At 41.5% G+C, this 17,572-nt stretch overlaps 1 protein-coding gene and 1 long non-coding RNA gene across 2 annotated transcripts in view; both read left to right on the forward strand.

The window, feature by feature from the left end:
- CDK6 (cyclin dependent kinase 6) overlaps positions 1–10,937 on the forward strand; it is a 113,828-nt gene extending 102,891 nt beyond the window's left edge. The window contains exons 7-8 of the mRNA XM_048511404.1: positions 6,566–6,701; positions 7,116–10,937. Of these exons, the coding sequence (XP_048367361.1) occupies positions 6,566–6,701; positions 7,116–7,262 (283 nt within the window). The 3' untranslated portion in view covers positions 7,263–10,937. The remainder of the gene's footprint in view (positions 1–6,565; positions 6,702–7,115) is intronic.
- A 768-nt stretch (positions 10,938–11,705) lies between these two features.
- On the forward strand, positions 11,706–13,954 carry LOC125441085. Its single transcript, XR_007245791.1, has 2 exons — positions 11,706–12,857; positions 12,907–13,954. It is a non-coding gene; the product is annotated as an uncharacterized LOC125441085 (long non-coding RNA).
- The last annotated feature ends 3,618 nt before the right edge of the window (positions 13,955–17,572 follow it).

The following is a 17,572-nucleotide window of genomic DNA, read 5'->3' on the forward strand; positions in this document are numbered from 1 at the left end:
GTTGGAGCTCCCACTGCTGTGGGATTACTATCCCCTGAAACTGGGGCCCCTTCCGCACATGCAGAATAATGCATTTTCAATCCACTTTCAATCCACTTTGCAGCTGGATTTCACTGTTTAGAATAGCAAAATCCACTTGTAACCAATTGTGAAAGTGGATTGGAAGTGCATTATTCTGTGTGTGTGGAAGGGTCATCAATATCCATTGACTATGTTTGCCTGTGAGGCCATAAGAAATAGCAGCACAAACCCTTCCTCTCCACACTATTTTGTGAACTTTTTTTTTTTTATCTGCTACTATCTGGACTGTCTATGTGCTCCCCCTGGTGCTCATACAGTTCTAGACCCTGGAGCACCTACTTCTTCAATGCTCAAAAAGTAGCAATTCTATCTCATGCTGTCCTGCGATTTTAGGAATCTACATAAATTTCTTTGCTGGTAAAGCGCTCCTCTGCTGTGCAAAACTGGTGCTACATCAGTCATCTCACCTTCTTTTTTGCACTGTTTCCAATGGTGGCTTAGCTAGATCCAGTCTATCTGCCCTCAGTTTATTATACGAAGATAAGATATTGCAATAAAGCTATCTGCACTGGCTGGCTATTATAAGGCCCATTATAAATAACTGCTTCTGTAGAACAAGAAGAATAAATGCACCTTTAGTAGTACTACTGTGATACTAATCTTGATCTATCAGTAATTTGATAACTGTGCGGTCAAAACATAGGGGAAGCAGTTGGTGGGGAAAGCTTAGGCCGTTTCCGCACGGGCGAAATATGACGTCGTGGAAACGGTAAAAGAACCGCCATAGCAAGAGCTGCTTCAGACGTACGCGAAAGCTAAGCGGGCGGGAGGTAGCGCGATTACGGCTACCGGCCGCTGGAAACGCTTAAACCGGGCGCTAAGACGCTCGTGATTCAGAAAAAAACGCTTTTAAACCACTCTTTTTCCCCCTTGTGACGCATCGACGCCAAGGCAAGACTGCGCATGCGTAACAGCCGCGAAGGGGAGCCGCCTTCTAAAATGGCGACTTACCGCCAGGACGGGCCAAGCTGGGTCACCTTTTCCCCCCACACACACACACGTTCGTCCCTGGTGCTTTCCCTGCATGGCCAAGCACCTTTCCCAGACCCATGCACTGGGACTGACAGTAGCTGGGAGGGGAGGCACTGACAGATGGGGACGGGCAGGACATCAGGGCAGCTCAATACGTTGTCCATCGTGACTGCTGCGCGGCATGACGCCGGGCTCTGTAACGGCTTCTGGCGCGCAGGCGCAACATTGCAGCAGACGCCGCTTCCGAAGCAGCTTCTCTTCAGTGCTAACCGCCACATTTCTGGGCATGGGCTGCGGACGCTCGTAGCCCTCGCCACTTCGTCTGTGTGAACGCTTTTTTTCGTATGCGTCGCAATTTGCGACGTCATCGCGTCGCTGCTTTTGGCCGTGCGGAAACGGCCTTAGTGTTTTCCACCTTCTAAATTCCTAATTGCAGCTAATTCTCCTTCTAACTCAACAAATTGAAGAAAAGAACTAAAGATAGTATATGTCCCGGTCAGTTTCATTCATAAGTAGACTTTTTGAAAATACATTCTTTAAATGCAGTGTTATTTTTTAAAAAGATGTAAAATGAGGCAGCTGTTGTCATAGCCTTATGCTGTTTTTTTCTTTTCAAAGAGTTTATGCAGATTAATTAGTTTATTCATCTGCTTTAATTGCCCACAGCAGTTCCACAAAACCAAGCAATAAAATAAATAAACCAACAAAAGGGGATTTAAGCAATGAGACTTTATTAGACGAGTTATAAAACAACCATGTTGTTACTGAGGCAAATGCAGCAGAGCCAAACCAGAAGAACTTTAACCAGAGGCAATGAACAAGTTTAAAACAGCAGATTCAGAACAAGCAAGGTCAAAAGATGGTATCAATCAAGAGCCAAATGAAATATTAATTTGGCATCTAAACCCCAAAACAGAGGGTGCCAGGCCAACTTCTTTGTTTTAGAGACCCATTCACAACCGAATAAACACATAGACTGACATGGCATTCATCAACAGTGCCCATCATACATGGACAAGTTAGAAGAGAAAAATAAACCCCTTGGAAGAAGAGCGGGGGGGAGGGGGGAGTTTGGTTTGATTCCTGACAGCTTTTTTACTCACTTACCCAACCTACTACAGCCTTTGTTCCACATGGCTTTTGTCCATGTATGTCCCATCAATCCAGCATAGTCTGTTGTTGTTGTTGTTGTTGTCGTCGTCAGCAAGGACTCTTCCCACTTTTCAATCCAAACTATTGACTAGAATACCCATTCTTGGTATAGGGTCAGAAGAGGGGAATTCATACAAGTATCTAATTCACTCTATGCTGGCCTCTCCTTGAGACTGCTCCAGAAGCTACAGCTGGTCCAGAATGTAGCAGCGAGGGTCCTTACAGTGACATCTGTAAGAGCATATATTTCATTTCATTTCATTTTAACCTTTAATGGCATACAAATTATTTCCAAGTAAGAGCATATATTCAACCTGCACTTTTCAGTTGTGCAGTCGCAGCGGTTACCAGTTGAACTCCAGATCATGTTCAAGTTTTGGGTTTTAACTTTTAAGGGCCTTGAGCAGTCTGGGACCATTGTATCTATGGGACCCACTCTCCCAGTATTCCCCCGGCAAGCATTTTTCTCTGCTGGCAGTAACCTTTTAATGGTCCCTAGCTCCAAGAATGCCTGGCTGGCCTCAACCAAGGCCAGGGGTTTTTGGCCCTGGCCCCAACCTGGTGGAACTCTCTGACAGCTGAGACCAGGGCTCTGCAGGACTTAACTGAGTTCTGCAGGGCCTGTAAGGTAGAGATGTTTCACCCTACCCGGCATGGGTGCCCACCCCGCTGGCGCAAGGAGCAAATTGTCCTTAGGGCCACCAGCGCAAAAAGCTACAAGGGCATGGCTGGGGCTGGACCAGGGGGTGTAACTGACCTTCGTCATCTTTCACACCCACCCAGCCCCCATGCGGCGGCAGAACCGGCATTGGAGGTGCACCACATTTTTGTAGAGTATCTTCATTGTCTTTTTGGAGGGGTTTTCTGGGGGGGCTTCCCATGTTGTAGTAAAGACCTTTGGAAAGGACGGGGCAGCGTGAGAGCAGTGCTGTCCCCACCCACCAGCCCACTCTAGATTGAGCTCTTAAAGAAGTAATCACCATCTGTGGTAGGATTTTAATATTTGGATGTCATTTTTAACTTGTGAATTGTTTTATTGATATATTTCTGATTTATTAGCTGCTCTGAGCCGGGCCAGTAGGCCAGGAAGAGTGGGGCATTAAGTTTAATAAATTAAATAAATAAATTGCTTCCTAGGAGGCCACAGTGGCCATGCTCACACACCGGATGCGTACCTAGTTGCAGGCAGTTCAACAGAGACAGGAACGAGCAGATTAGATCAAAAGAAAGAAATCCACTCATTTCCAAATAGTTCCTTCCATTTTGAGGAGCAGTTTCTGAAGTTTTAATGATAATTGTGTGTCGTCAAGCTGCAACTGAGTCATGGCAGCCCCAGGGCCATGGGGTTTTCAAGTCAAGAGATAACAGCTATCATCTTCCTGCACAGTCTAAAATGTTTGATGGGCTTCCAGGACAACTCATTGGCTGCTGTGTGAACAGGATGCTAGACCAGTCAGACCACTGCTCTGATCCAACAGGCAATTCTCATGTTCTTAAATCAATAGTTGGTGCTTTGGGTTTTCTGACTCTTGTCAGTTATCCCTTCAGTTCATTTATTTTGATTAGATAAAGAATGCTTTGATTCTTACAATATGCATATTATCATATTCAAAAGAAATATGATAGACTTTAAAAAAACACTGTTTTCTATGACATTTCTGATAAGAAAGTGAGTCAGGATAGGATTGAAATAACAGCAGCCACATACCAGCTTTGCTGCTTGTTTATGGTAAACGTCATTACCTGCGCAGAAAAGAATTTGCCCATTAATCAGATAGAGAAAATGTGGTTCAATTTGAGCGGCCACAAGAGATTCATTATTACTCCATTTGCAGAGGGTGGGGGAAATCTGTCAGTGTTTATTCTAGTAACACAATAATCTTCTAATAGCTCTAGTGTCTCTCTTGCTTTGCACATACTTAGTTGCAATTCCCTGTTTTTGCAGCTGGTGGCCTCTAAGGCCCCTTCCGCACACGCAGGATAATGCACTTTCAATCCACTTTCAATCCACTTTGCAGCTGGATTTTACTGTGCAGAATAGCAAAATCCACTTGCAAACAATTGTGAAAGTGGATTGAAAATACATTATCCTGCATGTACAGAAGGGGCCTAAGTTTATAGCGTGATCTAAGCAGAGTTAACACTTTTCGAAGTCCCTTGAAGTCAATGGGCTTACAAGTGTACAGAACTATTAGTTGCTTATAAAGATGTTATTTGTATCTCAGGATGAGTATATATACAGAGTAATTTTAATGAATATTTGGGGGGAGGGAATGGGGGAAAACTCATTTGGAAGAGAGCGAGCGATCATCTGGTCTTTCCCTTTTGTGAGGTAGGGTCATCCATCAGTTCTCCCACACAATTTATTAGTTCCAGGAAGGTAGTCACACAAGGCGGCAGCCAAAATAAACAGGAACCATGAGGTACCATGAGGACTAACAAAACTTAATTTAAATATAAACTTTTGTGGACTATGGCAGGCTTTGACAAATTGGATCTAGGGGCTAGCCAAAAAAATGGAAGATGCAGATTTTCCAGTAAATATTGTTTATATTTTTCTTTCCAATGGATTCACAAAGGAACCTATCAGTTGCAATAAGTTTGTATTTTCCTGTATTCCTGCTGTGGTTGATTTCTGTGGTTCATTAACAAAACATTAAATGATATTTATTTCTGTAAGCCTTTTAACTAAAAAGGGGCTGAGTTAGTGGTCACAGAGTTGTGAATATCCTCTTCAAAACATGAACTGACGCTTAAACATAGTATTTAAAGGGAGCAAAAACTAGGGGTATGTCTAGTCCATGGGTCTGCAACCTGCGGCTCTCCAGATGTTCATGGACTACAATTCCCATCAGCCCCTGCCAGCATGGCCAATTGACCTTGCTGGCAGGGGCTGATGGGGTTTGTAGTCCACAAACATCTGGAGAGCCGCAGGTTGCAGACCCCTGGTCTAGTCTAATTTTTATAGATCTCAAAAGCTAAGCAAGGGCAGGTCTGGTTAGTTGGGAGAGCACCAAGGAAGTGCAGAGCTGCTATGCAGAGGGTAGCAATCGGAAACCATCTCTGTACATCTCTTGCCTTGAAACCCCTGTGGATTTCAACTTTGGAGGAAATAAGGTTGGGAGTTCTGAATTAAAACAGTATGAACAATTTAAAAATTGATTTGAGGAGAAAGGGGACCATATTGCAAGTCCTATAGCCAGGATGCAGGGAGAGGTTGAAGGCAGTTTTATTTCGGACTGCATTTGACAGATTTGGTTTTTATTTACTTGAGATCTCCCTTCTTGAATGGGGTTAGCTCTCCTGATATGTGTCGTATAGCCATTTTATTTAAAATGTAAGCTCCAGTGAGTGGCACAAGATAGAAAGGTGGCTAATAAATGTATTGAATACATTAACGAATACATAAAATCTTTCTGTGCTACCTTGTAGCTAGGGCTTAAATATTATTGATGGCATTTTCAGTTGGAATCAGAATTACTTAGCTGATGTCAAAAAAGTTTCTCCAGTAAAAAGTGTTTAGAATGAAAGCAGTGGGATAGAACTTTAATTTCTTTTACTTCACTTAATTTCTGTGTTTTAAAAAACCCAGCATCATCAGTAGATACAATATTTAGTACTAAAGCAAGCCTAGAAAAAGTAAAACTAGAGAAAAGTGAAAAAAAAATAGAGGGATTTGCAAATAATCATAGGATCACCCCACTGCTCTTGCACTGGTAGGATCAAAATGGGATGTGATGCCATGCAATTTGAGGGCACTGAAGGAGCTAGATCAGTACCCTGACTTCTGAAAACCCTTTCATGTGGAAATGCCCTTGTTTTCAATACAGGCACTAGAAGAGACTGATTGCTTGATAACAAGAGCAATCCTGCACCCTAGTGGTCCATCACAACCAAGTTGATTTCTATCTAGTCCCTAGCTAGGTGATATTTTGCCTTGAAACATCATTATTCAGTTGAGTGCAACAGTTTTGAATGATACAGAGCACGTGAAGCAATTGCTAAATATTTCAGCTAGGCTTTTTGTTAATCTTCCCTGATTCCCAAGCTTTCTACTCGGCACTCTACCTTACCAGACTCTTTTGATTCTGGGTTAACTTGACCACTTACAAATATGAAGATGCTCAGGGGCACCTGCTATAAAGGTGTTTCTGGGTAAAAATTAGAGTATACCTGTTCCAGAATGAAAACTCCATGGGCTTCAATGAAGCAAGGGCTCTGAAGCATGACATTTTCTTGAATGGGAATACACCCATATGAACACTAACTGAATTACTCATTAGCAGGAGCAATGGTGAATTTGTGTGAACTAAGTAGTGTTCAGTAGTATTTGAGGCTTGCCTGTTTGTTTCTTTCACAGTGTAATTGGGCTTCCACAAGAAGAAGATTGGCCTAATGATGTTGCCCTTCCAAGAAATGCCTTCACGTCTAGAACTCCGCAGCCTATTGAAAATTTTGTAGCTGATATTGATGACCTGGGCAAAGATTTACTACTTGTAAGTTTTTGCCACATTAAACCTCTAAAAGAATACTTTCCCCACTGCCCTTTTGCATTGCTTATTCAACCCAAAAAAAAGCAATATATTAGGTTTATTAAATTAATCTACTAATGATGATAGATACCAACGTCAACATTTTTGATCACATCTTAAGGAAAGATCCCTCAATAAAGCATGTTGAAATTTGTTCCTTTCACTATGACAATTAATTCTTATTGCAGTCTCCTTTTCTTATCCATAGTGAAAAAGAAGGTCTAGAAAACTAAATTAATTTTTCCATTATTGTCACTTAATCATAATCAGTTAACATCTTTGTTAAGTATCAAGGTACATCTCATCATAAGTGCATTGCTGGATCAGATTAAATTTAACCTCCTGATTTATGATTTATCATTTTTCCCCTACATACAGAAATGTTTAGCATTCAGCCCATCAAAGAGAATATCAGCATATGATGCCTTATGTCACCCTTATTTTCATGATCTGGAGAAACGCAAGGAAAGTACGGACTCCGATATGTCATCCAGTCAAAACTCCTCTGAGATAAATTCTCCATAAGTATGCTTCAAACTCAGCTTGCGGATGAAACCAACAAGGTCACTGTTGAAGGTGGAAACCATAGATGGTGAACTAAAGATCATTACTTGAAAAATCATCACTTCATGAATTATCTGTGTGCTTCAGAATGATGATCTGCTTCGCCAAGGAAAAGAATCTCGTTTTCCTTCAGTAAGACAATGCAAGAGGCAAGACTCTCACTTCGGCCTGATGTTTAAGTCTGATTGTCTGGAGATCGCCAGGTGAAGACAAGCTGCTGACCGTATCTACTGCCATTTTTTTTCTCTTAACACTGAATGGTGCCAGAGTGGATTAGAGTAATCTAGTCTCACTGCCAAAATGCAATTGCTTCTCTGTCTAGCTGCTGAAGTCTGATTTGGTACATCTTTGGAGATATGGTGATTAATTATGATTTTTTTTAAAAAAATCCATAGAGCAATATTTACAAGAACAGCACTGCACCTCTATTAAATAGCAAACAATCTGCATTTAAGGGAAATGTATATATACCCTTCTCCAGTAGGAAACATGAGATGCTCTTCTTAATCATTTGTGTCTCTGACTTAATGCACGGGAAATTTTTTAACAAGATTGTGAAGCAAAAAAAAGTGGATTTTCAGCAAATTAATCTGTAGGAGTCATTCATTTAGTCTAGGTTGGTTCAGTCAACTTTATCGCACAGTGTAACTTCTTTTTTTCCTGGCTATTGTGTGTAGTTTTGGGCAATGATAACATTTCCAACATATGTGATAAGACAAATCAAGTATTCCTTCTATGTTATATATTTATAATTTCTAATGAAAAAAATGCTTAGGGGCAACATCTTTTCCTGTGCTTGAAGAACAAATTAGAGGGCTAGAGCGAGGACTCCAGTGCTATAATTCATACAGCCTGCTCTGCCCACTGTAAAACTCAGGCATTAGAGTGCCCAACTCTGGTTGCCACAGCCAATCACCCATAGTGCATTCGCATTTCATGTACTTTAGTAGATTTTATTTTTCTATGTAGTAATGTGTGAGGATCTCTGTCTGCAACTCCTTTTAGACTGACTGGTCTAGTATTCGTTCTAACTTCCTGTCATTGAAAGCCAGCTTTAATAAATAATTCACCTAGCTGCCTTAGCACAATTCTATTAAATATGACATTACATTTTGTGTGTGTATATATATATATATACACATACATATATATATTTAGTTTAAGGTTGTTTTTTTAAAAAAAATAGAATTTTTAAAAGAAATTTTATTTTTGTAGTACTGAAATAATTTTAATCCACAAAAATGAAGATATGTGCTTAGCCTGGTTCAATTGCAATGACCCAGGTGCAATCCCAAGGAGAACTGGCCCTAAATGTTAAGAGGTGCAACAACAATACAATAAGTGCTGCTGAGCCAATGAAGGACTAGTGCTATTAACACCCATAATAAGCTTTATTACTGTAATGCCTGTTTTGTCTTCTCTGTCGGAACTGTACAAACCCAAGTCCTTAATTTCCGCAAATTCATTCCTAGGAGATTCCCACCCACTCCCCAGCTCCTTTTGGGCAGTCCCATATATAACCTGTATCAGGGACAGGACACTCTAATTCTCTGCACTACAGAGGACCTGTGTTTCTATGAGGTTAGATCCAGATTAAAGTTTCCAGTGGTATGATGGAATTTCCCTGCCTCTCCCATCCAACCGGAGGCCACCAGTCGCCACAAAATGTTTCTTCTGGGGGAAAAGGAGAAACTGAGGAATCACATGTGGGGGGGGGGGAGTTCTGCAGTAGAAAGGAGGATTAGGTGGAAGTTACTAATTTAGTATGGATTCAACCCATTATGTGGTTTGCATGAAAGCATGGAAGAGAGATTGAAGGAAGCTCCCATGTGGATGTGCCCTTAGCATCATTCAGCACAATCTTGGTGATGTTATTGTGGTTATCTTATCAGTGCCAATGGAATAAGTAGTTTAACTTTCTCTGGATTGTGAGCCGTGCCACTAGATGGCACATGAAGGTTGTGAACCAACAAACTTTTTATCCAGATATTTTAAGGAGACGTGATACATCTTTCCCCAAGAGGATTAAATAGAGAAGCTCTTTTTGCATACCCTCCTAGTCTACACTTGCTATGGACATGTTTCCCTTAAGAGCTAAGCTCACTGTCCAGCTGCTTTCCATTCTTTTAGTTGTGAGCTGTCCCTTTCAAAAGTGTGAGACATCTGTTGCCCCACCTGCCAGGACCAACATAAAATAAGTGATGTACTTCTGCAAATGTTAGGAAATTCAGCATAGTGTGCTTCTCTTTCTTTATTAGGGGAATAACATTTTGGATACTTAGGGAATGTCTACCTAAGAATCTTTCTTTCTTCCAATAAAGCACTTTGGCTAAAATCCAGGGGTCCATTTACATGTTAAGTGTAGCTTTGTTTCTGACAGAAGCGCCCAGTCCTGCTGTGGTAGCTCCTGAATGTTTTGTGGGCATTTTGTTTAAAAGGTGAAGGGGAGACTGAGCATCAAATGAGTTGTGATTGGAACACTCCATAACTTAAAGAGCATATTAAGAATTATTACCTCTTTCACAATTTAAAATGCCCATCCAAGCAAGCAGTTAGCTTTGGGGGAAGGGGGGCAGAGAGAAGCTGATGACCCTATCTTTCTTCCTATGGAGAATTTCTTGCAACCCAAGTGGCTGCTTGAACATAGAGTATATATCAGAGTATACATATATATGTGAAATTGTATTATGCTGAGTCAGACAGTTGAGCCACCCAGCTCCGTATTGTCTGCTCTAAATGGCAGCAGTTTTACAGGGCCTCAAGCAGAGAAAATACACACTGCCCAAGTTCCTTCAACTGGAGATGCCAAGGATTGAACCTGGGTCTTTCTGGATACAACGTGTATTTTTATTGCTGAGCCACACTTGAGCCACACTCTTTCACCAAGTTTCCATTTGAGGAGCTCCTATTTTTAGGCATATCAGTGAAACAGCATGCAGTTTGATACCTCCATCCCAGCATCCTCTGCAATGCTTCGTGGTACCCTTCACCTTATGTAGTGCAGCCACTTAGCACAAGAAAGTGTCATAGATTAGTCCTGCTTGACGCCCAACTTAATTTTTCTTTAAGCAAATTTAGTTACTATTTCTGTAATATGTTACTTTAAACTTTTGACGTGATTAACACAATTTCAAATAATTTTATGAAAAGTATTGTTTTGGCTGCTAGAGAATATGTTTTGAAATATAGAATAACCGGGAAATAACACCGTATCAATCTCTTAGCTAATAATTCTCTCTTTCCAGCTTATACCACTTTATAGGGTTACATATCAATAGATAAAATGCATCAGTCATAAAATATATCTTAATTTAAAAGGTCAGGCAAATATCTACAAAACCTTTTTAGTTAGAATTCTTCAGAGTTTGAATGGAATTTGCTAGTATGGTATGTGGGTTAGAGATTCTATGAGATTTGCTAATATGAAATGTTTTAGGAATTCTTCTGCATACTTCTGCCTTCATATTCTGTCTTCTGACAATTCAAAATTATTGTAGTCAGTAAACTTTTCTTAATATCACTGATTATAGCATTAGAAATGTTTCTGGAACATTCTGTTAGGCGCTCAATACTTTGAAGTGGCAAAAGGATAAGTAACGGCTGTGCATAGACAATAAATTCAGACTTAAGAAGACAGTGAGCATTGTCCAGAGTCATGTTGATGTATTTAAACCACATAGAAATGAGTGAACAGGCCACAGTATGCTTGTCTCCCTTTGTATTGTGGCTACTTGTGGATGGTATTATTTAGTATGTTGGCAAATGATCATGGTGATCTAGCTTTGGCATGTATCTGCTCATTCACTGAAGCTCTTTGGCATTTTCTGTCATTTACTACTCTGGGCTATCCTTACTAACAACTCCTTTGCAAAATGGCTTCTTGCCAACCAGTTTTTATCAAGACACCTGTTCTCAGGAAACACTCTGGTTGCAAATCCTAGTGAAACATAAGTACAGGAGTTCAAAAACTGAATTCCTGGCAGCATTCCTGAAATTGCTGCTATTAGTGTATTGTCGAAGGCTTTCACAGCCAGATTCAACTGGTTCTGGTGGTTTTTCCGGGCTTTGTGGCCGTGGTCTGGTGGATTTTGTTCCTAACGTTTCACCTGCATCTGTGGCTGGCATCTGCAGAGGTGTATCACAGAGAAAAGTCTGTTTCACGCTGTTCGACAATACATCTTCACATCGACAAAGTTACACCCTTCTGAGTCCATTGAAGTCAATGGCAGTAGAAGGATATAAGCAGTTCCTAAGATTTATCAGGACTTCAAAACAAAATGTCTTTAACATGTCAACAAAGCTGTAAAGATGTATTGTCGAACAGCGTGAAACAGACTTTTCTCTGATACACCTCTGAAGATGCCAGCCACAGATGCAGGCGAAACGTTAAGAACAAAATCCACCAGACCACGGCCACACAGCCGGGAAAAACCACCAGAACCTGCTGCTATTAGCCTCCCTTTAGATGAATTTGCTCTAAATCAAAGCAGTTCAGACTTTTGCAAAGGTATTTTATTATCAATGTCTTTGTGATGACTCCAGAAGAGCCAGACCCTCACATACATGAGCCTTTGTAATAATCATTCACTGTTGTTAACTTCACTAAGTTCAAGTGAGCGTGTGTGTCAATATTCCATTGAAAAGGGCTGTTGAGATTGAGGGTGGGGGTTTTGAGGACCAAGTTCCAGGGGTGCCTGTTTCACTGGAGACCCATGGAGCAAGTCATTTGTTTTCAGATGATGTTTGGGTTGGGTCTGGGTAGTGTGGAGAATGTTCAGGAATCTTTGTTTTAGGGCTGTCAAGAGCTCTGGAAAACACAGGCCATCTAAATGTTCTTGCTTGGGATCAGAATATCCAAAAATTGTCCCACACATTAGCACAAAGCTACACCCTTCAGAATTCTCAATGGGTGTGACATGATTTGGAAACCAGAGAAAATCTTGCAGTACAGCAAATGAACACAAATAGTGTTTACTGTTTCCCAACACTTACAGTGCAATCTAAAGGGGGCCCAAAATCACTCAAGAGGTAGTGTGACCCTGAACCCACTTCGGGGTACTTATGCCAGTGCCAGAACACTTATGTGAGTGCTGGAGAGCAGTGCAGCAGCAGTGCAATGCCTGGGCACCAGTGCAGCCATGGTGGCAGCGTTCCTCCAGAACAGGAGCCTGTGGCAACGCAGAAGGGGGTTTTCGGGGGAGCAGGGTCCATACGAGTCAGCTTCCTGAGCCCTTTAGGCTTGATAATGCCGCCATTTGCTAGTGCAAATTTACAGTGGCAAAAATAGTGGTGCAGCCCATTGTGCTGCATGCATAAGCCACTTTCATGCGGGAAAAGGGAGCATCACTGTTGAATTGCTGGCTGCAGCACAGCAATCCTCTTAGGAGGTGATGCGACTGCATGGTGGCTGTGCCATCCCCAGCTGTGGCACAGCTACCCCTCTCTCCTCTGAATTGCACTGGAAAAAATGTAATGACAAATCCCATTGGGACCAGAGTTGTGAGGAAATATTAGAGCAGAGCTCATAAGAAGGATTAGCAGATCTTAGAAAGTACAGTACAGTAGTACAGAATCCGAACATGGATCCTTGTCAAAGCCAAGGTAGTACAGAAGGTAGTACAGAATCCGAACATGGATCCTTGTCAAAGCCAAGGAGACGTTCTGAAGAAGGAAGGACAGCCTCAAGCAGAAAGATAGGCAGGAGAGAAAGCTGGGGGAATTGTGTGCAAGGAAACCAGAAAATAAAGTTGAAGGACAAGCCAAAATGTCTTCAGCCCCAACTAGACATGATGGTGTCAATATGTGTGATAAGAATGCAAAAAGGAATTCGTAGACATGGTTGTCAGATGGAGTTTATGGAAGCTCTGGATTTAGTAACAAATTCATGCTAGAGTAATTCTCATTTGAGAGTGATGTGGTGATAAAGTATTTCCTAAAGCAAAGTCAAACCTGGGATACTTTCATATGATCTTCTGTAGCGTTCAGATTAACTGGGAATTTAGCACTGGCTCGTTTTAGAAACGATTAAGCCATGGTTGTATTAAACTTACTATGGTTGATGTGAATGTCTGCAGGCAAACCACTTGACAAACTATGGTTAGAAAGGGCCAAATGTACGTTCAGGATTCTTGGGTTCCTCACAACTACACAGCAGCTGTGAGCGCATGGGAGGAGTATTCTGTGCAGCAAAAATAGAGAAATAATTCCCCACAGTGTTGTCTTGGCACAGAAAAATAACCTGGGGGAAGGCAGAAACCCTCCTCCTCCCCTCTGTGGTGGTGCTCTGAGCCTGTTGAGGATCTTGTTTATTTCTTAAAAGCCATTTCATGAAGCTGCTGTGTGACTGCGGGGAGCCAAACTGTAAAAATCCAAGTGTGTAGTTTGGCCCTTAGGGTCAAATCAGGATATGAACCCAGGACTTGAAGTTGGTTTATTAAGACACAATTTATTGTAACTATGGTTTCACATATCTGAATTGCGACATGATGGCTTAATCTTGGTTTGTTCTCTGACAAAGGCCTCCCAGATGACTGAAAGAAATAAAACCAATATTGGTGGAGACAAACCAGGGTTTAAGTGTATGAACTAAATCTTGATTTCACAGAATAACCATTATTAAAATAAACCATGATGTCACTCTGTGTCTGAATCAAGCCACTGAATGACATATTTTTTTCTGCATGGCTGCTTTTATAGCTTGTTGGAAATCAATGTATTGGGAATATGTGGGTAATGAAGACAAACAGTTTTGTTGCTGTGAGCCAAGTTAAGTATTTAAAAGGCACTTCAGAATGAGCAAGCTCCAAACATTTCTGGGTCAGACTTGAAATTTGTAAGTTGCGTAATATTTACCATCTGAGTTTCTGAATATGCAGGAGGAAATTCTGCTTGTACCTTCTGTCAAAATATCATGAACTGTACCACCTTTCCATAATTTAGCTCAGCCAGGAAATACATATGTTGCATATACAACAGTTGTGGCGAACCTATGGCACAGGTGCCAGAGGTGGCACTCAGAGCCCTCTCTGTGGGCACGCGCAGAGTCGCCCCCTCTCCCCCTCCCCCACACATCTTGGCTGGCCTGGGCCGCTGTGCTCGATTATTAGCATTAAACCTAACACCTACTTTTGGGGAAACAGTGTAGGTAACCCTGTTATGCGCTGTTAAACTCCACTGGTGTTCATGTGAAGAACTAAAGCGTGATCCTTTCCCTGGGAGTAAGCTCGGTTGCTGGCAATGGGGCTTGCTTCTGAGAAAGCCCTCCTAGGGTCGTGATTCACCTGTTGGAAGAGTTGCACGGTTGCTTCAAAGCAAAGCCACCAAGCTTACTCCCGAGTAGCGCATGCCTCGGAGCCCACCGTTTTTTCTAAACTAAAACCTCAGTATTCAGGTTAAATTGCTGTGTTGGTACTTAGCAATAAATAAGTAGGTTTTGGGTTGCAATTTGGGCACTTGGTCTCAACAAGGTTCGCCATCACTAATATAGAAGGTTCCAGAATTAATCCCCCGTATTCTTCATTAGCAGGATCTTTCACAGCTGTGTTAGGAAATATCTGCTAGAGATACAGAAAGCCACTGCCAGTACTGGCCTACCTAGACCAGTAATTAGGATAGTTTCACATCTTCCTACAATTTTTTTTTAATTCTCCTTGTTTATGAATAATATATTACAAGACAAAAAAATAAATCAGTACAATCCTAAACAGGATTATGCAGAATTTTACTGAAATCACCAGGATCCTCTGCTCTTTCTTTCAATTATTCTTCTTGTTTGGAAGAAACTTCCTTCTTGATGAGTTTAAAATGACTAACGGGCATATTTGGACACCCTCTCCCTGCCAAGCTATTAGCGGTAATACGTTTGCTTCTATGTTGCCTCTTCTGTCCTGCCATTAACAGATTCTACGAATGGGCTCTCTATATGGCCCACTGCCCAAAAGAGTTTACTTCTAAGACATTGTCTTTTTATTTTTTGCCACAAATTGAGGTTTAGGATTACACCTGAATCATTGGAGACAACCTGCTTCCTGAAATCATTTGAACGATGTTGCCTGCTGTTTGATTACAATTACTGTGCTTGCCCCTTCTTGCTAAAACAAGTCCACATTCAAGGCTACATGTATTTGGTGGGGTTGCTTTTCAAGCACAGGAGTCTGGTGTCTGGTACACAATTTGCCTTCCTGTTGGTTAAATACTTTCAAGAGGCTGTTTTATAACTTGAAATATATACTGTGGGGAATATTGTATATTCCCTTGCGTATCAAAATATGTTTTAGCGTGTGTGTCATTTACATTATATGCTATACTATACTATATGTGAGTATATACTTTAATTTCCTCACTAGGTTCATATTCCTTCAGTTCTAAGACCTGAAATTGCAAACGTACGTGATTAGTACATTTCATGTAGCCTACATAAACTACATTTAAATCAGTTTAGATGACAACCCTAAGTACAATTACATGGACATATAGGCCAATTAAATAAAGGGAATTTATCCCTCATAGTAGCCTTAATCCAGGAGTTCCATGAGTGCTCAGAGCTCCAAACTGTGGCGTTTCTTACCCTGTTTCCCCAAATATAAGACATCCCCTGAAAATAAGATGTAGTAGAGGTTTTGCTGAAGCGCGAAATATAAGGCATCCCCCCGAAAGGAAGACATAGCAAAGTTTTTATTTGGAAGCATGCCTGACGAACAGAACACAGAAAAATAAGACATCCCCTGAAAATAAGACATAGCGCATCTTTGGGAGCAAAAATTAATATAAGATACTGTCTCATTTTTGGGGAAACACGGTATTCTCTTCTGTAAGCAAGAGAATATTCCCAATGAGGCACCCACATTCAGGATTGGAAACCTTCAAAGAATCAGAAGATTCTACACATAAAGTCTCTGGTCGGAGGCCAAGTGCCCCTGTTCCCAACCTCTGTACATGATAAGATGCACCGTGGCCCCTCTTTTGTGTGTGTATGTGATTGTACTCACTGGTACTGAGTACCGGCATCTTGGCAAGAGAGGGGAGTTCTCCTAAATCCTGATGAGAGTATTGATGGGAATTAGCACAAACTTGCATTTGAACATAGGCATTAAAAAAAACACACACACACAAAGGTTCTGAATGTACCTATAAAGGTCCCGTATGTATCAGATTTCCTGTTCACATTAACAGAAGGGATTAGCAGGTATGTGCTGAGCTATCGCATTGCGGTATCGTCCCATTAAAATGAATGGAGAAGCTCCTGTAGATACCTATCCCTAAATGCTTCTGATGCAATATCCCACATGTCAACCTAGTAAAATGGCAAAAAGCACAAGTTTATTCTGATTTTGTAAACAGATGTGGCAGTGAGAAAGTTTATGACTGAACTGCAAATAATCTTAAAACAGGTCCTCTAGCTCAGCTGGTTTGGGCTGTTGGGAGACCAGAATTAGATTTTAATCCCCAATCTATTTATTTCTGAGTATTACACAAGTTTCCTAAAGATTTTCTGCAGGATCGTTGCACAGCAACTCGTTTCAGGATTACCACCTGTGACTCTTGGACCTAAACACAATTACGTCTTGAACATCTCCCATTGAAACAAGTGAGATTTACCTGGGAGTAAGTTTTGCAAGAATGTTTGCAGTTTCAGGTTAGCAACTGAATGAACCAGTGAGGACACATGGTTAGCGACAGCACTCAAACCCAATTAACGGGTTCGCATTTATTGAAAAGATGGACGTCTGTATCCAAGTTGTTTATCTGCAGTGTAAATAATTGCTAGTTTAATGTGTGTTACTGTAAACTAAAATGTAAAATGCCTTTGTAGCTTAGGGCTAAAAGAAAATAGGATGTAGTACTGGCCTTACAGCCAATCCACAGCAGCCGCTCTTGTGCCCACCCACTAATATGTTCCCTGGCACCTGCTTCCTGGCCCTTGGCACTCTTTAGGGAGCAGCAGTAGTGTAGTGGCTAAGAGCAGGCGCACTCTGATCTGGAGGAAACGGGTTTGATTCCCAACTTTGCCGCCTGAGCTGTGGAGGCTTATCTGGGGAATTCAGATTAGCCTGGGCACTTCCACACATGCCAGCTGGGTGACCTTGGGCTAGTCGGAGCTCTCTCAGCCCCACCCACCTCACAGGGTGTTTGTTGTGAGGGGGAAGGGCAAGGAGATTGTAAGCCCCTTTGAGTCTCCTACAGGAGAGAAAGGGGGGATATAAATCCAAACTCTTCTTCTTCTTTACACACTCCTTCCTTATCCCTTTTAAAATTCCCTTCTATGGCTATCA

This window comes from Sphaerodactylus townsendi, linkage group LG11, assembly GCF_021028975.2.
Source record: "Sphaerodactylus townsendi isolate TG3544 linkage group LG11, MPM_Stown_v2.3, whole genome shotgun sequence".
Classification (NCBI taxonomy): Eukaryota; Metazoa; Chordata; class Lepidosauria; order Squamata; family Sphaerodactylidae; genus Sphaerodactylus; species Sphaerodactylus townsendi.